The sequence below is a fragment of the Drosophila grimshawi genome, unplaced genomic scaffold, assembly GCF_018153295.1.
Source record: "Drosophila grimshawi isolate 15287-2541.00 unplaced genomic scaffold, ASM1815329v1 contig_311, whole genome shotgun sequence".
Lineage (NCBI taxonomy): Eukaryota > Metazoa > Arthropoda > Insecta > Diptera > Drosophilidae > Drosophila > Drosophila grimshawi.
In genome coordinates, this window is record NW_025063098.1 from 12,094,133 (window position 1) to 12,115,684 (window position 21,552).

The 21,552-nt window shown below is 39.9% G+C and overlaps 1 protein-coding gene across 1 annotated transcript in view; it reads right to left on the minus strand.

Annotated features, from left to right (window-relative positions):
• LOC6564439 overlaps positions 1–21,204 on the minus strand; it is a 38,440-nt gene extending 17,236 nt beyond the window's left edge. The window contains exons 1-2 of the mRNA XM_032737609.1: positions 20,611–21,204; positions 2,719–2,828 (exon numbers count right to left, since the gene is read on the minus strand). Of these exons, the coding sequence (XP_032593500.1) occupies positions 2,719–2,828; positions 20,611–20,668 (168 nt within the window). The 5' untranslated portion in view covers positions 20,669–21,204. The remainder of the gene's footprint in view (positions 1–2,718; positions 2,829–20,610) is intronic.
• Between the last annotated feature and the right edge of the window lie 348 nt (positions 21,205–21,552).

Genomic DNA, 21,552 nt, shown 5'->3' on the forward strand with positions numbered 1-21,552 from the left:
TTGTGGGGACAAAGCAAACATCAACATGCAACCACTGAACCATTCGGTCGAACATAACCATGTTCAAGGGCCCCCTTCAAATGCCCATCAAATTTTATCAGCCACTTGTGGAAATTTTTGAAGCAATTCCTCTTCATATGACATGAACTCATAATAATAGCCAATGTGCGTATAGCAAAGTAATCAAACAGCCCTCCCAACTGCGACAGTATCTGGCGGTTGTAACACTGTCCCCCACTCCATCCACTGCATCTCCGCAGGGATCGCTGTGCTCCTGCCGTTGTTGTTACCGCTGTTGTTAGTGTTGGTGTGTTTGACATGTGTTGGCTTTGGCGTGTCCGCTGTGGCGTGGTCTGACTTTGTGTATATTTTGTTTGAGTTTATTAGCCCGCTTATTTTTGTACTCAGTCGGCAAATCAAAAGCTCACTTATGTGCTCGGCATGTGAAGCGTCAGCCCCGTCTGTCATTCGCAGTGTAATTAGTTTATTTAATTTATATTTTTTTGCGTTGCTTTTGTACACCCAAAAGTATGCTCCAACATGTGTAAGCCGGACGACGGGGCTAACTTCAATTCCATGAGTAACCGTGTTCGCATTTGCGTTTTAATTGCCTTTTTAGTGCCACTTCCACACAATTTGCCACGCTTCGTGCAACAATTCGAATCAAAACCGGCTTACGGTGTGGTGCCCGAGTGGCTGGCACACTCGCTTATATACACAATTATACTAATTAGCCCTTGCTAGGCGGTTGTAGCCACCAAAACGGACAATTGGCCAAATAATATAATGTCTGCATGTAAACATGGCAAATACTGCGTTTATTTTACCGCCCAGCTAATTGTGCAAATATACCGTTACAGATATACATGCATATACACTTGTAAGAGTACAGAAATACAAAATAGGCTTATCGGGTAATAGCAGGCTATCATATAAACGCCCCAAGCGGATTCCTTACCAAAAAAATAATATTATTAATATTTGAAATTCCAGCTAGTTGCATATATACATATAACATATTTCTATATCATCGGTAAAGTAGTTAACTGACTAAATATAAAAAAAATGTTTATATTTGTTGATTGTTTTTCTTTAATATAGATAAGGGCACACTTAACCGAAATGATACAATAGGCAATCAACGTATACCTATATATAATATAGAATACTAATTATGATTATCGCTTCATGAATTCACAAATTAATAATGGTAATTTTTCGAAATTATCCCTTTTTGCTATCAACACGAAAATGAATACGTATTTGTACATTAATCAGCGGAAGATATCAATCGTCAAAATTACTGCCCGTGGTCATTCAAAATTTAAGTTGCTATTGTCAGTACTTTAAACATTTTCAAGCAGTTTCTTAAACCAACACCAAAAACATTTAACTATACATATGCCACTTTAAGCACAAATCGTGATTTTCATTTTAAGAACATGTCCGAATGCTGTGCTCGAGTGAGCTCGATGTATCCAAATTCGAGAAACGGATACAGTTATCGATAAAGTGAAGCAAACTTTATCTGCGCGTGGTATACGAGAATCCATATTCCGCATCTTCTCTAGCTCTTATGGCCTCTGAAATCTGCGAACTCACACGGACAAGGATATATGTATATACTTAATGAGGCCAGAAATGCTTCCATCTGCCTGTTCCATGCAGTTACCCTCAATCATCATACCCTTTTATACCCATTTTGAATCAAAAGCAACTTACTTTAACTTAATTTCGACATCATTTCGAAAATGTCAAGCTCAACCAAAAATATAACTTTTTCTTACAATCACAACATAATAAACTGGACAGAAAAATTATTCTGGACTTTCGCTGAAAAGATCTTTACTTGAACAAATTTATTAGTACTTAGCTAGAAGAATTTCAAAGCAACTACTGTCGAAAAATAAAAATAAAAGCAACAAAAAAATCAATATTTTGTACGCTTCTAAAACACTTAACATCGTGGCATTTTTGCGCCATAAAAGTTGTATGCTTTTATGGTACTTAGAATGAACAAAACGACAACCTCAAGCACAACCTCCATCTCCACATCAAGTTCCACCTTAACATCCAGGCACTTTTGTTGCTTGTGGTTCCGTTTGAGCCTGGGCTTGTGCTTGTGCTTGGCCTTGAATTTGTATGCCACAATTTGTAGTAGTCCCACAAAGTTCGAAACTAAAATGAAAGTACGTAGGCTGACTAAGTCGGGCAGTCGACTACCGCCTGGGTAACTGTGGCAGGAAAAGTAAGCAGCTCATTTGCCATGAATTCAAAGACGTTTCCTTCGGGGCCGTATGCCTGTGCGTGTTACCTGATGTTTCGTGACAGTAATAAGAGACTTGAAGTGAAATTAATTGTCGCAACTGTAACTGTAACTAAAACTAAAGTCAAAACTATGGCGGAAGTTACCAATTCTGCGGGTCGATGCGCCGCTCATTGCTTGCAACCTTTGCCTAACAACTGATTCTCTTGATTGTTGCAATAGTTAATATCTGGCATACAACCGGCACCCCATCTGATGGGGTTAGTCTTTGTCAATGTCTTACACTTGCAACACAAAGTAGTACAGGGCTAGAGAAGTTGCCATGTCTTGGCTGCCATTTCAATTTCAATTTAAAGTTTTAAATGTGATTGCAACATGCACCATTAATACTGTGGAATTTAAAGAACAACTATCAAAGTTACCATTTATTTATTTATTTGCATTCGACTCACCTTGAAAAGAATTTCCGGTATCACGTTGTGACGACACTTGAACGTGGCACTGGAGCCTCGCTCCACATACCTCGGCACCACCAGCTGCACTTCGACATCAGATTGTCCATCTACAAAAATTGAGCAAATAAATTCGCATTTAAAATTGCTGCAAAGGAATTGTTAGGGCAAACCCGCAATACAGGATTCGAACCCGCTGAGCAGCAACCGCAATGACGCTCAATTGCGGCTTAATTGAAATGCCATTAAAATGCACACGCAAAAGGAAAAGCATTTATTTTTAAAGAACAATAACAACAACAGCAAGAGTCTGCCCTGTATATTGTCGGTTCAAGGGGTTGTAGGACCTCACCCGATTTACGACATGAACGATAAATCTTATTTTGTTTGGCAAAGTGCACATGAGTCTTTTTTTGCATGCACTTCGAATAGGTTTCTGTGCGTGTGTGTTGAGTCTGTGAATGTGTATGTGCTGCCGTAGAGTGTCAAATATGTACGAGTGGCATGCAACGGCAGCTGCCGCTCTTAACGGCTCACTGTGACTCGTGAAGCCCTTTGAGGCAATTTACCAACATTTTCATTCTGCTGAATTTGCTGGGCAACACCTGTTTCAGCACTCATTTTAAGAGGGCCGGCAATTTTCAGATAAAAATACATTTTTATTTTGTTTATCAACAAAAAAAGGGCGTTAAAGTGTAATCACACAAGCAGCCAATTTTAAAAGAAGAAAATGTATATAAATGTAAGCTATGTGCATTTTACATTCTCCACTTGGAAAAATTCGACTTGGGTCATTTACGCCAGCTCAAATTTATTTGTATACTTGTTTTTAAATATACAAATTAATTCTGATATAGTGTTAGTCATAAGCTGGTGACTTTAATCTCAGTTTAGTTAAATACGAGCACAAATCAATATTATGATTATGAGATACGTGGAAACTAGTCTAACTAAGTTTTTTAAAAGCAAACTTAAAATAACTCAATACATAACCCATGATAACTGGATAGATAGAGGCAGCACAGTTTCTAGAATGGTGGTTGGTCGACGCTAAGTGCACTTTAATAATATATAGACTTGTGTAGGCATGTGATATTGTTTAGTGGCCATAATTTGCAAATTGGCCGCTAGCAAATCGATAAATTAATTTGCAATGTGGCAGTGAGCGGCGTCGCCAATTCCAATCATAATTAAGACACCAAATGGTAAAAAGCAAACACATTGCCTTCTTTACTTGGGTGCGGAGGGTGGTAGGGTGGGGCAACAAAGTGGAGCCAATTTCATTTTCATTTATTCACACCACGCGGCTGTCGTCAGTCACGCAAAATGTCAACGACTGGGTAAGTAAAAAACGTGTCAGTCGTCGCGAAAAATATGGAAAAAGCGGAAAACAAGAAAACCAAATGAAATGAAGCACGTCAAGTGCATGACAGGCAGAAGGCAGAAGGTAGAAGGGGAAGGCGGGCTAGTAGGCAAGCCGTCAAGCATGGCAACGTTGTTGCCCTTTTGGTTGGCAACTTGTTGCAATATCCAACAAACATGCCACGCTTTCATTGGTTTTGTGGCATTGCCTACAGCATGACGTCTATCGTGCGTGCGTTTGTATGTGTGTGTGTGCTCATACGGCAGTGAGTGTGTGTGCGTGTGTGTAGACGTGCTCGTGCTGCACGCTAACGAGCCGTAATTCACGAAATTCAATCGAACCCAGCTGGCCAAGACGCGACATTCAAGCCGCAGCAAGTCAGCAGCTAGCAGCTAACAGCTAGCAGCCCTACAAGTTCACACTCATCTCCCGATGCTGCAGGGTCAAAGAGCAGACAGCAGTGGCACGAACTCAAATCCGAATTGACTGACTTTTTGCCAGTTCGTGCCTTGATAATCATGTCAAATATTTGGTATTAGCGTCGCTACGCTCATCATCAATTTTCTATGACCAGCACTGGCAGATGTCCAATACTTATTTCAGAAATAAAATAAAACAAAATAGGAAAAAATGAAAACAGAAAATGAAACAAAGTTTTCAGCTCGTTCGCTGACAAAGATGTTGACCAACAACAATTATTGCTTTGCTGTCTGCCAGTCACAAAAATATTCATTACTGCTCCTACCGAACCTTAAAGTTAAACTCTTAGCTTGACTTGACAGCCTGGCTGCCTGTGTTGCTGACTGCCTGCCTGGCTGACTGTAGTTCTTGCGAGTTGCTTGTTGCTTACTGGCTGGGCTGGGCTTGGCTGCGAAAAAAGTAACACAAAAAATGAGCTCACTTTGACAACGATGGCGGCAACATTTTGTTGTACGTGGTGTACGTGTTTTACAAGCGGAAATTGATGATTTTCCTTGAGTTGGGCGACAATAAAGCGTGCAGCATGTCAGCAAAACGCAAATAATCAATCAATCAGCATTAATCAAGGCGGGAGTGGGCGTGCTATGCCAACAACGATTGCAACTGTTGCCCATGGCTGGGTTTGGCGGCGCATCAACATGAATATCTAAATCAGCATTTTTAATATGCTGGAAAATCAATTTAAAGAGTACCAAAATTTGTGAATTCATATGCATATGTACAACATAGAAAGTGGTTTTGGTTTTAATTGAACTTCGAAATTTCCAATACAAACATAAATCGAGTTCAAACAGCAAGTAGAGCCAGCCTTGTAATCCAATTACAACGTTTGCTGTTATGATTGGCATAGAATCCATGCAATGAAAATAACTGGCATGATGGGTTTTCCGACATGGTGGTGTTCAGTGTGATGCCCTAGGCGTATGCATTGCATGCGACCACTTCCAATATTTAATGCGATACAAAAATCTCACCTGAAGGGATCAAGTTCAAATATGATCACAGAGTGTTTCCGTAACTGCTGGTAACCTTAATTTCCTGCATGTTTACAAAGTGGTAATGACCAGCGACTGTCATTGGTGATTCTATCAAATGCAATGTATTTTCTTAGAGCTGAGAAAATCGATTACTTTTTCCACTCCCAGATTTTATTTCAATTTTTCTGCGGCAATAAGAGGATTCAAAATTAATCCATTGCAGAAAAGTTTTCCATTTCGCTACTGCTTATAAAAAATGACTTAAGGATATTTGTATACCTGGCGAAATTGTTTCGCACCTTGACTAGATACGATTTTTTCAATCCGGTTTACTTTGGGCTTAAGCTACTGCCGCTGCTGTCTATCTGATTCGTATAGTGAATAGATTCATGTTGAACATGGTACTTAGACAGCTTGGTTAACTAACAAGTCAGCATGACGATGTGTTAAGCTGTTGTCTCAATTTTTGTTTTTTTATAAGATATTTGTAAAAACAATAAGAACATTATATTTTGTAGGATAATATTCATTTTAGAACAGTTTTCTAAATATTTTTTGAGAGTGTTTGAGAGCGTAATATCTTTAATCAGCTGCATGACCATTCGATATGCGCTGTAATTAAAAATCCATAAGACAGTGATTGATGGCGTCGGATGGACAGATAATAAGGATAACTTCAGTTTTGGGTCAGCTGGTGGCATGCGAACCGTTTACCTGTTGGTTGGTTAGGCATTAATTGGGATAACATAAATAAATTAGTGGAACAAAAATAAACAGAAAGAACAACAATGACCGAGAAATGAGCGCGCACCGAAAGCCATAACAGAATTTGTTGTTTGATTGTATTCATATATTCAATTGATTGCTAAATCAATATTTAAACTTTGCCAGCTTGTCCTGGCTCGCAATTCGCCTCAGGACCCTCACATAAACACCGAAAAGCAACGAAAGCATGAAAAAACTAGGGCGGATAACCATCCAAAGTTGTGGCCCATTGGTTGGTTGATCGTCGGGATGTGGCACGCCTGTTGCAGTGACAACGCAGAACGCAATTATAGCACTCAACTTGGAGTGGTGGTGGCGCACAGCTCAGGGCTAACAGGCAGGCGCCTGTTGGCCTGTCCAGCTGCTGTCTGTTTTGGCTGGCTGTTGACCAAACACGCTGTTGCTTATCAATATAATGTTCAATCATTACGGTTGATTGACAGACCAAGCACAATGCATACTACCTCAACACAGACACACACACCCACGCAGAAGCACATTCTACAGAAGTTCATTGACGGACAAACTTGCCAATCTAATTCTGCTGCCAGTTTATTTACTGGAATTGCATCAAAATGCGTTGCTTCAATTAAGTCAATGATATTCACAACTAATTCAATTTATAATTGATTATTAACCATATGCTTGTTTGATATTTGCGAGTTTGTTAAGACGAAGACGATGCGGCTGTTGTGGCTCGAATAGAACAACACAGCATTAAGCAGGAAATGCAAATATTTTCAGAACATCTCACATATAGACAAGCAAACAAATCCACACACCCTCACACCTACATCCCATACCTACCCTAACAACAAAGAGGAGGGGAAAAAAACTTTATATAGCTTTGTTTAACAAAGGAATGGATAAAGGATAAAAGTCGTCATGTTGCAGAGGCATTCGTTGGGCAAATTTCGGATCCTATTGCTCTTGTTATATCTAAAGAACAAGAATGGGGCTGGAAATGGGATACAATGGGAAGGGGTGCGGTTAGGCGGGCAAAGTAAGGTCTGCAGGCAACGCGTCGGTGGCATAAAGTAATTTTATAGAACAAATCACAGGCATTAGTAGATATAAATCCCGTTTATCCTTGCCTGTGTATGCGCGCGTGAAATTTAAATATGTAGCGGACATAGTCGCCAGACAGAGACAGAGCAAGATAAAGAAGGAGAGAGTGAGAAAGTGGGATAAGCAAACGATTTCAACAATAGAGGACACAAGAAAAATTGCCGAATTTGGGTAGGAAGTGGCCTGCACGCTCCTTGAACAACGGACGGGTGCGAAATTCATTGCAAAAATATATTATATACATAAGTATTTAAGCTATTGTTTTTATGAGAGCTAAAACGCCTGCGAATATTCTAGTATGTTAGTTATTATGTATGCTTTCTAATTTCAAGCCATTGCCACAAGTTGGCATTGTGCAAAAAAAGCTATCCGTATATCCCAGAAGTGAACTAGTTTCATGTTATATTCTTATTCTGCAAACTTTTGAAATATAGATTTCTAATTTGTCATTTATGACATAAATTTATAAAACATTTTATGATTGCAAATATTCTCTGGATTTCTATAACTTCTACATTGTGTGACTCTACTTTTCCGGACATCTTTTGGTCACAATTCCAATTTAATATTTTGATCACATTTGTAAAATGAAATCAGATTTATAAAATAGAAAATATACAAAGAAAATAACCAGCGTGAATATCTGTCACGCACACACACACACACACACACACACACACACACACACACACACACATTCAAACACAGTCAACCGACAAATTTAGCCAATGTAATGGTCAAAACAAGCAAGTGCCAGTGCGCTCCGGGAAGCAATCTTCTCGTTCTGAACATTTTATCTCAACATCCGGCAGCTCTGGCTGCGACTACGGCCAACTCAACACAACAGCAAGCACAAACAGCAACAAAACGAAAAAGAAAATAGGGAAGAAAATAGAATGAATCCGTTTATAAGTAAGTACATAAGAAAATGGCTTCAAGGGCACGTTCTGGCGGCTGCACACAGCCATCAGCAGCAGCATCACCACCACCAACTACAAACACAGCCGTAGCCTACCAAGGCGCCCAGCACGTAAGGCACAAACAGCACGCCCAGTGCCCATTTACAAGGCCGTGGAGCAAACACATGTAGGCCATGAATCTCATAACGATGGTTAGTCATGCGCCACAAGGCCCCCAGTAACTGTCTCTGTGTGGGTGTATCTGTGTGTGTGTGTGTGTATATGTGTATATGTGTTTATGTGCGCCCTCAGTTGCCGGACCAGTGAGCGCGACCTGGACTTGTGCCTGTACCTGGCTCGTAAAGATGCAAACCATTATAGAAATGAAAAGCAAACGAGAAACAACGACGACAACGACAGCAATGTTGGCAAACACATAAAAAAATTTAAATTACTTTTAAGCGAAATTATGTTTTGTTAATGCGTTGACCAACACCGGCAACAGAGACGCCATTGCCAAAAAGCCAGACTGTATAACTCTGCAAAATTAGCAATACGAATTTTTCCCCTTTTTGGTTTCAATTTCAGTTTCAGCTTTGGAGCTTGGTCAGCACAGTGAATGCGTAATTTTATTTCTAATTGCATTGTGTATTGAAATTTGTGTGTATGTGGGTGTGTGTGGGTGTGTGTGGCTTTGTGTGCGTCCACAAAATGTAATTTTAGTACCAGATTCTAACATTTTTGCAGTGGTTGCGGATCATTTGTCACAGCAGCTGCGCGTACAAATTTATTTGTTCTACCCCGTTAAATTGCTAGAAATGTATATGATAAAGTTGTGCAAATGTTTGTAATAAAGGAAACGATGAATGTAGTATATACATTCTGGTTCAGTTACAAAAAATGTAAGGCTATATGTTTACCATATAGTTAAGAACCATAGTAGCCATACGCTACAGGATAAGTGTTAGTCAAGCAATCTGAACTGTTCACAATTCAAACTTTTCAAACTATTTTCACACACCATTTTCAGGAAAACTGGCTTAAATCATTAATGACACGAGAAACTGTGTTTCAAATTGAGTTTCACATTTTTCAAATATCTTTTACTCTATAAATGAGGATTTATTTGTACGGAAATCTGTGAAAAACACAAATAGCTGCAAGCCTAGTCACAAACAATTGAGAAATATTTATTATTTTCCATGACACGCACAGCTGCTGTTTTTGAAATTCTAAATTAAAAACTTTTAGCTCAACACTGTGCGGCTGAAAAGAAGTGGCATTGTCGCCCACCTGAACAATTAATTAAAAGCCAGCTGCAGAGTGGACGGGAAACCCAGCGATAGACATTTGCTCGGTGACCGATATCAAACACAGCCACACCATACCACAACCCCAGTTGCATTGTTTTGAGTTACGTATACGCAATTTGCCTAACAGAATTCTTTGCACATTGCCCAAATGCCAGTATTTGATGTTGCTCTTATCTCTAATCTACCCAGGCATTAGGGCTGCGACACAAACATGGGCCAAGTGACGGCCGGCATAATGTAGAAGCCACAACAGAGCCTGTGGCATTTCCAGAGCTCTCTGATGATATTGACATTTATGCTCGACACATAGCCTATAGCCCTGCAGCCCACAGACCCACCTCAGAGCTCAGTACGAAAGTTGTGTCGTTCCTTCTCTTTTTTTTTTGTTAGCTTCATCTTTTTTAACCAAAATGTTGGGCACTGTTTTTGTTGACACTTGACAGCACCTGCTGCCTGCCTGCCTGCCTGCCTGCCTGCCTGCTTACCTGTCTGCCCACGTCCTCGTGTCTTGTTTTGAGCAAAAGCCTGCGGGTGGCCAGAAATTTACTATTGTGAGTATGAACGATTTCGAGCTACATTGCAAGCACGATAAATGCGCATTAGAATCCGAGTTGAACGTGAAACGGCGCAGTTTGCTGTGTTGAGCACGAACAATAATAAGGGCATATTTGCTTAATGCTAATAAAGAGCTGACCAACCCCACAACTTGTTGAAACAAAAGGCGTACCGCAGCAAGAGCACCATAGTCCTTGCCCCAATCAATGCCAACTGGTTATTGTTTGCATTCCAATTCCAACTGCTGTTGATGTTGATGCTGCCGCAGGACGCGGACGACATTTAAAAATCAACGCAAAGTGCCTTTATTATTCGACTCGTGACCGTCCCATGCCAAAGGCTAGCATATTTTTATACTCCCTCAACCAAGAAAACACTGACAAAAGCCGTAACAATCGGCCCGGACCATCAAAAAAAAAAAAAAAAGAAAAGAAAAGGGAATTTATATATATATGTGGATATACATATATATGCAAGTAGTCTGGTTAGGTTAGCCAAACACGCTGCTAGCCATCTGTTTGCTGGTGATTCTAATCAATAATTTACGCATTTTCATTTCCTACAGCCCAAAGGTGGCATTAGCATTGGGGGTCGCAATTACCAGCACAGACATGCCAGCCATTCAAGTGTGTCCTTCTTGAGTTGCTGTGTGTGTGTTAGTATTGCTGTGTGTGACTATCCTTGTTTCGGGCTCTTTTGCTTAAGGCATATTCCCCGACTTGGCACCATTTGCTGTCTGGTCGTATTCCCTGACGCCCATTTTCCCAACTCGACGCTGCATAAATTGTTGGCTTTGTTCTTAGTTTACAATGCAAAAGTTTTGAGGGCTCTTAAAGTTTTCTGTATGTGTTAATTTGCACATTTTTTTTAATATTCTATTATTTATGATTAATTTTAGACTGTACGTACTTTTGCATTTGGCATTAGTTTCACAAACCCAATTATAGCTAAGCAGCCACGATTTAGACTCCTTCTGCTGTGGTCTTATTTTTTTATTTGTTGTTATGCTATTACGCTTCTGGTAATTCCTTCAGGATTGTGTTTGCTTGAGTGCGCATGTGGCTGCCAATTGACGCATATTTGACTTTGTGCTTAAGCGAGTTGCTTTCCATTTTTATTTTTTTATTTTTTTGTTGCCTTGGTGTGCGCCCAAAATAATACTACACAATTATTGAGCAGCGCCGAGATTCGGCTGTGGTCTGTCAGCGCTGATTGCCATCTCTTGAGCTCTGTCAATTGTGGCGTGAAGCACAAAAACGGCAACACCGTCAAAGCATCAAGAATACTAAGCAGCTTAGCCAGCACTTGGTATTGGGTTTGGCTCTGAATTTTAAATGCTCGCCCGGATAGGACACATTCCTAGCCAAGCTGAGCAAATGAAGTGCGTGCTTTGGATATGGCTCAACTGGCGTTAATTAAAGCCAAGCTAATGCTTAAACTGCATAAGTGTGGCAATTAATAAAGCTTCAAAGCGAGCTCAAGTTCAGCTCCAGACTCATGCCCAAAAGTTCATTCGCAATCACATACGCGTACACATTACGTATACGCCGCGTGCGCCGCAGGCAGCAAGTCAAGTATCTTTGGAATCAAGGCGCATATTCATACGCATTCCACATTAATATTATTAATTGAATTTGACGCATGAAATATTTTATTTATACTCAACCCTTAGGCTCGCACCTAGGCTACGTGCGTGTATGTATATTTCAGCAGCAGCCTTGTGGGGTGGATATGCTGCTAAATCATCGACTTATGGGCTCATTAACAGCTCTAAAGAGTAACGGTGAGGCAGTTGCTGTTTCTGTCATAGCGCCGAGTCACCTGCCGCATATTAACTGCAGGCATTAAACATTGTTAAGAGCCGCAAAATCATCGCACTTACGGTCGACACACGCTACAAACGCCACACTCTGGCTATTGCACAGTTGGTTAGATAAATGACTGGTTTTCCACACACACTCGCGTACACTCTCAAGCAAACATAAGCCGCTTCATTAAGAGCTAACTACGAGAGCTGCAGAATCGGAGCATTTTACATGAAGAGTCAGTCAAATTAATTAGACAGCTGTCAGACTGGTTCCCGACTCAGTTTTCTTCTGCCTGTTCCATGCCAAGCGTATGCGCATCAGGACCTTATACCAAGACGTTGAGTATGTGAATTTAATATTCATGTGATTATGTGCCACAATTTGTGGCTTAATTGCTCTGCAAATTTATCAATATTAAAATACCTTTTATAATCTGTTTTTAAAATTAGCAAACATCTTTAGTCTCGAGCTTATATTTTATGTCTAATTACGCTGAAGAATTCCATATTAAAAAGTACATATGTGTGGGATTGGTGTATCAATAGACGTACATATATATATATATATACATATAAGACAAGTAGTGAACATTGAGTTCGTAGGAATGCTCCAAGCCGATAACATCTAAGTCATATTTTCTCGGAACGTAATAAATATTCTATAACATCGAAAGTCTGACTAAACTAGTACTTATTTTGCAAGCACTACCCCTTAGTCCAAATATATATGTAGATTATAACTTAGTTTTCTGCATGTCTGTATGTAAGTAAATTTCAAAATTAACGTTATCATTCTTATATACTTTATATTTGTTTTATAAAATAATGTAAAACTCTTCAACAATTCAACAAATGCAATTATGTCACTAGATAACGGAGACATACCTCGAACCCCTTCGATTAAATACATATGTATATGTATATGTACAACCAAAGCGAATATTTTTCTGAATATTTTTGTTATGGCTTATGGATGATAAACGATTAACTTCATAGTTTTTGGATAAATCATGTGAAATCAATGTCTGGTTTGTCAAGTATACAGTACAAGCCTGGCTAGTTTCGACAACTCCATAACATAATTGCCAAGAGTAATCCTTTTTTGTGCTTGCAGATTTCTTGACCACAGGCACGTTGTCAAAACTTGCCTATGCAACACAAAACTATGAACGAACAAAAAAACCTCGTTTATGAGCATTCACCGCACAGCGTGGCTTGTTCTATTGTTTGTCACCACAATTCATGCGGCTCAGTCAATTTTCAGAAATAACACTCTATTTGGCCCATATTTGTTGTTCATCAAACACAGTAGCGCCTATCGGAAATGGCCCAATAACACAGCTGCTTATGCTATTGTGTGTGTCATGGGTTTGTGGGCGTGCCTAGATTTCTGCAGCTTTAGCTAGTGTTTTATTGCCTACTTTAGTGCGCCAGCACACACACACATACACACACAGAACGCTGCTTGGCAGCTCTTTATGTGAACCGTTAACAATACATACTTTCAAGTGAGCGCACACACACAAGCACAGTAATAGAAAGTTGCAAAAACACACACACAAACACACATTGACAAGCACGGTAGTAGCAGCCGAGTGGAAAAAACAAAAACATTTGCCTTTCATTTGCGTCCCCTTTGCATAATAAAAATGTGTAGTTTACTCTTTTTTGCAGCAGCTCGCACCGAACTCTGCCGCAGTCGCTGTCTCAGCCACAGTTGCGTTGTCGTTGGCGTCGTCGCCGGCTTCGTCGTCGGCGTCAGCCAACATTGCTAGCCCTTTGTTTCCACATTTGCTGTCGTTATTGTTTGTTTGTTTGCCAACTTGTTATATTCTCATGCGTGTGTGTGGGTGTGTGTGTGTGTGTGTGTGTGTGGGTGATTATTTGTGTATGCGTGGGCGAGTGGGTGCGGCTTGTATGTGTGACATTTCCGCCTATGTTTAACTTTTCACTCAGAATGCGCTACTCTAACATTAAGAGAGAGCATTTCGTTTCATTTATTTTTTTGGCATTTTATGTGTAATTTTTTTGCTTCAGTGCTGAGACTTAATAAAGTTTTTAGTGCCTAGACATGTTTTTGTTTTAATTCCCACCACTCACACAAACTCACACACACACACACACACACACACACACACACACACACACACACACACACATACGGACACAACGTTTTTAATTAATTTCGCCTACTGCTGGCAAATGGTTGCCTCGACTGTGTGTGTGTGTGAGTGTGTGTAATGGCAATAAAATAAAATACATATGCGCACTGGTCTCGCTTCGGCAGTGATTAAATTGTTATAGCTGCTCACATTGCTGCCTGATAAGAACACTTTAAAACCCGAAAGTTGATTACGGATTCGTCTGAACCGACTTTATTACCACATTTGTTATTTGTAAGTCACGCCTCGGGTCATTTCACACAAGTTAAATACGTTTATATATATTTAAATGTATTTTATTTTTCGTTAATAATTCAAATATAATTACATTTTCACACCACATTTGCACTAGAAACTAATTTAAAGTTTGCGAATGCAATTGGATATTTATTTTTGATATGTATAACAAATGCTGCTAGTAAATATAGGTTTGAAATTTATTCGACATGCTGATGCTATAAGCGAAGCAGCGATTTAGAGTTCACTCGAAAAAACAACGCACGTACTTAGTCGGAAATGCCTTTCTCAATCCATTCTTAAGCTCTTAATGACTGGCGCACTTTGGCAAGATTGAACTTAGAGGAATGCTGTACCGGAATAACAATCCTCTGGGCTATTTGGGCGTTTTGTTGTGTTTTGTCTTGTTTGGCTTGACCACACGCCACAGTTGTGGGCACAGTATTTTCAGATTTTTTGGGCACAAATTTATGCGCTCAATTTAGCCTTTGATTCTGGCCTGCCTGCTCAGAAAGGCCTTTTTGAGCGTCCGGGCAAATCCCATAAGTCCCCCAACTTACTGTCATTGCTAACCAGCAGGTCTCATTCATTTTGCATGAATTGCCAGCAGCGCTTGACTTTAAAATGCTTTCGACCTTTGCTAAAACTTTTCTCTGTCAATGCTAAAACTTTGTGCCAAAAATCAAACTGTGGGCTGTAATGAATGCCTAGCAATATTTGTCTGCCCAGCCGGAGCTGAGAACTCATCGTTTTCCAATTTCTGCTCTACTCTGCTCTGCTCTGCTCTATTTTACTCTACTCTACGCTACTCTACTCTATATGCCCGAATAATTAACGGTTCGCTGCTCTGAATCCTAGCTTTGAACACATTCCATGCCTGTTTGTCATTGCTGAGAGTCAATTTACATTTGGCCAGCAGAACCCGATTTAGCATTGTTGTTGTTAAGAGTTTGCTGACCCATTGCCATTGCGTGCCATTTGGCAATTTATGGCTTTTTGAAATTTATTAGAGGTCTGCCAATAACAAATATCTGCCAGCAGTGCCAACGCATTTTCTTGATTTGGGTTGAATTAGCTGGGATTTATGCTGCAGTTGCTGCCCACAACTTGCCTACACTTCCTGCCGCTTTGCTGCCTTATTAAGGCTCATTAAAGCAGTCGCAACAGAAGAACTTCAAAGCATTTCACTCTTATTAAATGCCTTGGGCAGCAGCAATCAAATAAAAATCTCAAAGTATTTTTTTTTTCGCTCTTCCTCAAATTTTTATTTATGGAGAAAAAAGGGCGCGATTCGCTGTCAACAAAGGCAGCAGGAGCCGTAACTGTGGTTCTTAATAAACCGATAAATTGAGTGAAAAATGGTAAATCGATTTCTTTTCTTGCGTTTATTGTTATTACGAAACTGTCAGCCCAAAAGCAGCAACTAAAAGAAATGATTGCAGGAGAAAAAATAACAGAGATAAAGTGGGAGACGATGGCACAACCTTTGCAAATGCAGGCAACTTCTTTAGCCAACAGCTACGTAAATCCTTTTTGATAAAGTGCTTTCAGTCTTTTGGCACTCAGTCTCTTGCCACTCTAACTCACAAAACAGCATTGGTTGACTGGCAACTTTTGCGCTATTTTGCCCAACTGTCGCATTATGACCATTTTCAGTGGCAACGCCTCGTTGGTTTAGCAGCTTCCGACTTTTCTTTGGTTGAGTTCGCTTTAGTGGGGGATTTGGCAATAAGACGCTATCAGATTTATGCAGCTCCTGCGAAGCGTAATTATTTGCTGACATTTTAATAGTTTTCAATTTAATGCTTCTTCTTTGTCTTGGAAGCTACGCTTCAATAAATACTTGATAAATGAAGTAATATAAACGGATTTCTTAAAAAATAAACAACATATTTTGATAATGTCACAGACATTTTAAAATTTGATACGTTTACAAATTCTTGTCAGCTTCATGAATATTTGAAGTGCGGCACTTAGGCATAATTGTTTTGCAAGAGTTTGCGTTCTTATTTTATTTTGTTCCATTTTTGTTTTTTATTTTAGGTGCCGCCTTTAGGCAGCTGACATCTGTCCACACACACACACACACCCACACACACACACACACACACACACATACACACAAACACACACACACATATGCGAAAACATTTTTAATGGCCGCAGTTTAACGACATTGCCCAAAACATCATAAATAATATAAATAATAGCTAGAGCCGAAATATAAAATTCGTTCTGCATGTTCGTTGCCTCTGCGCATTTGTTGCCGTTACCAACGCAGTGACAATTTGTCGTATGAGCAACTTTTTGATAGGCTCAGTGGTTGCTGCTTTGCTTTGCCTGTCGATAAACTTCTATACTGCATACTCTCTCTCACTCTCTCTCTTCCCCTATCTTGCCAATTTGGTAAGCTGCACAGACCCAGCTCGTTCTTGTGAAGGCGCCGCCACCCTGGGGCTTTTAAGTTTGACGCTCGTTTATAGACTTTGCACACTTTGCATTTACTTTACGGTGCCGCTGATGCGGCTGATAATAACACCAAGTGGCGTATGCGCAATGCCAGGCAGGTAAAACAAGCCAAAGCCGACAAGTAAGCAGAGGAAAAAGAAAAAAAAACTTACCCAAAGTTTTTACAACTCGATACACACACGCCAGCCCAAATGCGCCAAGTCGCCGCATAAGACCGTATCCCAATTTTAGCTCTGTACTGTACAGAGACGTCATTTAGGCATTGCCGGTGATTTGGCATCTGGGCTTTACGGAATTCCGACCGCAACAGCTCTCGGCTGCTTGGTAGCTAGGTGCTCTCCATTGTTTTCCTTTTGCCGAAGCTGGTTTTATAACTTTTTGATTGTCTTTGCGCCAAATTTGTGCAAAATTGTTCAAGTCGTTTGCCAAATGCTTTCTACCTGCTGCTTGGCCAAATTGTATGTCACACATTAGGGCTAGGAACGGCAGTCGGTTGACGTGTGCTATATTTACTTTAATCTGATTTTAGCCGCTCAAGTTAACTTCGACGGTAAGCTGGCAAAACTTCGCCCTTGGCGCTCATATTTCGGCAACAATTTATAGACAATTCCACAATACTTATGTATTGGGTGTGTCAAGTTTTAAAGTCGCGACTTAGTCAATTCAAGTGGCTGTCGACCAAGAGGCAAAAAAAAGTTTCATTAGATATGCCAAAAACGTCTTTGCACAAGTCAAAATCACGGCAAGGGTCGCTGCAAGGCGACGGCTTGTTGTGAATTGTCAAAGTCGACAAAATGTCGCCCGCCAGGCAGCCAGACAGACAGACAAACAGAAAGACAGACAGGCAGGCAAGCAAGCAGGCTATTGTGTGGCAGAGCCAGTCGCACAGTCACATAGTCTGCCAGCCAGTTAGTCAGTCAGCTGCAGGCAAAATCTTCTCTCAGTCTGTCCACCACTCTGTGTGTGTGTGTGTGTGGTTGTTTGTGTGTGTGCACAACTTGTACGCCTCTGGCTAACCCTGTCATTGAGGTTGCACAGAGCACACACTTGTCTTGTTGCTGCTGCTGCTGTTGGCTCTTATAACTATTACATTTATATGGGTATGCTCACATTAAGCATACGCAATGAAGGCCAGCGTTGGGCTGATGTCACTATTGTGGCTGCCAGAGGTTGGCATAATATTTGTTTGTATGTACACTTTATGGATGCAGCTCACCCTCTTTCTCTATCTTTCTCTCTCTCTCTCTCTCTCTCTCTCTCTTTCTGTCTCTCTCTCTCTCTCTCCGTTTCTTTGCTTATGCAGCCAAACATATTTTTATTTTCCTTAAATTTATATATTACATTTGAAATTAACAACTAAGCAAACAGTAATCAGCATTAAAACAATGATGATGATAATGTTATTATTAGGCACGTCACGTATGACCTTTTCTCAGTGGCTCAAGTAAGTAAATAGTGGAGAGTTCTCAAAAGTGAAGGCCAACACAACACAATTAGACTCTGGTCTGCGAACTACGATGCTGGTTAGGGATAATACAACTACTTAACTTTAGCCGCCAGCCGATATGAATAATTTAATCGGAGCAATTTTAGCTACAGCAAAAAATCAATAATAATCGCATCAGTTACTTATGCTACCTTTGAATTACATTTACTTCAGATGGAGACGTGTTTTTTTTTAAATTTTCGAAGGCATCCAGCGATCAGAGCTGCTAATGGTCTCTATGTGTGTGAAGTGTAAGTGTGTATGTGTGTATGTGTGTGTGTGTGTGAGTGTTTGTGTGTGTGTGTCTGGGAAACTTTCACTTGCTCTAGAAAGCTGCCAGAGACAGACACAGACAGCTCCCTATAAGGTTCATTTCGCTTAACGACTCGAAATTGATTTTACTGTGGCATCGTCACATTTTATATGCTGCTTCCCCGTATCTCAGCTATTGGCGGTGTAATATTGCTCAAACGTGCTTTACGACACAGTCACCAATCCTTGTTGCTTCATCATTGCTGTTGCTGTTGCTGCTGTTGCTGCCACTGCCACTGCTCCTTGGTGAATTAATTTTTCAGCGATTACGTTGCCTCAGCAACGTGTAATAGATACCAAAGGCGAAAGGTTGATTTTGGATGAGCGGAGTGTGAGTGGATGCTGCTCATTGAGTTTTTGATTAACTTTCGCCCTCAAATGAAACAGTAATTAAATTTAATTTTGTGGCATGCTTTGCAACAGTCGTAATTAATGTAAACCGCCGAGTCACTTATTGGTTCAGTAATTATACTAATAGAATTTATATATACATAAATATTGTCAAATTACCAATTGGTATTTTCAATTAAGTTGTCATGCAGTTTGCAATCAGATACTTCCCGTCAACATAATAAATACTGAAAAGTAAGGTAAGAGTGGTAGGTACAAATATTTGGCATGACACAACAATTTATTAAAATTAAAATCTTGTACAAGCCATAAAATGCCCAGATGCATACGAACACGTTCTATACACAGTTTGTATGTATGGATGTTTATAGCCGACACAGTCCAGGCATGGCCGTAGTAGAATGTTATGAAGTAAATAATCGAAGCGTGCGCTCTGAATTATTCATGAGACTAAAAAAAATACACAGAGCAGAAGCAGCAGGAGCAGCGTCAAAAGCAGCACCAGCAGCAGCAGCATCGACAGGAAGCAGCTGTGTACCAAGGTATTGAAGCAGCAACTGACCGAACGCGGACATTCCATTGGGCAAGGTCGGTCGCGTTCCAAGAAAGTCAAGACGACTCCGTGACGCTCCAAAGGGGATGCTTGCGACCATTGCATGCCTCCACACCATTTACAATTAGCCAGCTGGTTTTCTGCCTTCTTTTTTTTTGCATATGCATATTTAATTTTAAATGGGAAATTCTATAAATAGATGGCTTTATAATTTGAGGATAAGAAAAACTGAAAGCCTCCTGTAAAATTGGCCTTTCAAATTTCAAATATTCAAATTGTTGTTGGTTAGTTTAAGTGTATAACTTATTTATTTACTTTCTCAAATAACTACAATTGGTTAATTTTAAGCTTACCAAACACTAAATTGCAGTTTTCCCATAACAATGTGTCATTTATATATTTCTTAATATTCGATTTTGCAGTACTTAAAACGATTTCTGTGACTCTCAAACTTTTGAAATTATTTGCAGTCTTTCTTAATAAAAAAAAAACGACAAAGCAAAAAGGAAATGTTCTGATTTCAAATAGTTTATAATTCATTGTCTGTCGAAGTTTGCCACTTTGAAACTTTGCTGGAAATTAAAAACTAGTCTGCGCTTTTTGTTTGTTGACATAAATGGCATTCAGTCGTGAAATTAAGTGTTTCTTTTTTTCTTTTTGTATCTATTTTGCAAATAGCTGTCGACAATAATATAGTGCAATAATCTATTTTTCCTATAGAGTAGTGTTTATAAATGGTTTGTGATAAATCGGCTTACAAAGAACTGTGGTTACACATAATAGGCTTATATGTGTATCAATATAAATATCAATACATATGTATATATACATCAATATAATTCCCAGTTGTCGCCAGTCATTTTGGGTTCTGTTGCAATTAAATTGCGCAAGTGGGAATCATAAAATAATCTTGAATGGATTCGTTGAATTCGTGTTTTATTAAAAAAAACACCTTGATGTGTCGATAAACTGTTTAATTCAAACTGCATTCATGGGAATACAAAAAGAGATGATTTTATGATCAATTATTGATGAGCTCTTAATCGAAACCCAAATTGTCATTTCCCATTCGTTTGACAATGTCCTGGAACTTACTTATTGGTTGAGTTCCCAGTAATCCTAGGCATAAAGCGATTATCCAAAAATTAAACATATTTCCGATGTTTGTTGGTTGGTTTTCTGGTTTCGGATTCGTGGGTTATCAATTTTGAGCTGTACCCAATTATGCAATACACTGTTCTGCACAACTATTCAATATTTACAATTTAATCCTTCTTTTTTATTTGCACACAATTGAAGTCAGCTTTTGTTGAATTTACCAAATCGGTGGTACGAATTAGTACGAATTAGTTTTGGCACCAAATAAAAACAATGTACAAATCGCCTTTGTACGACACACTAAATGAATTTCACACGATTGCATTGATCCAAAAATGGAGCAGTTACATTTTCGCTGTGTTGCATTAAAAACGGGCACAGCCCCGTTGATCAAAAGCAGCCAAAGGATCTGTGCAGCGCTTTAATTTCCAAGAGCTTCGTTTAAACTCGTTAAAGACACTTTAACACATACACATACATATACACACACACACAAATGCTGTGTCTTGCTTTACACTTTCGCTTTCACAGCACACACTACACTACACAGCACGTTTGCAGTGCAGCCGCTCTGCTGCTCTGATTGGCTTTACAAGTGAAGGAAGGGCTCTGACTTATCCTGGTCTGTTCGCACGCGCGCACTTGTTGTGCCCGTCACAAGCGTTTATCCTAGACTGAAACGGCCAGAGCCGAGACTCGACGAGGCTGGAATATCAACGGCAACAGGATATACACCTACACGGCGCACGAGCGCAATGTGGGAGTAGCATTTCCAATTAAGTGCAGGCCACACGAAGAGCCCCAACGAGAGCTAAAGCTTTCCAGCTGCCGCGAGAGCAGAGCTTTTACGCTCTTTTATCCGGCCAGTTGTTGCGTTACCGCAACAGGCTATTCAATGTCCTTATCCCAACTGGAACCGGCTTGCGGCGAAAACGGAAG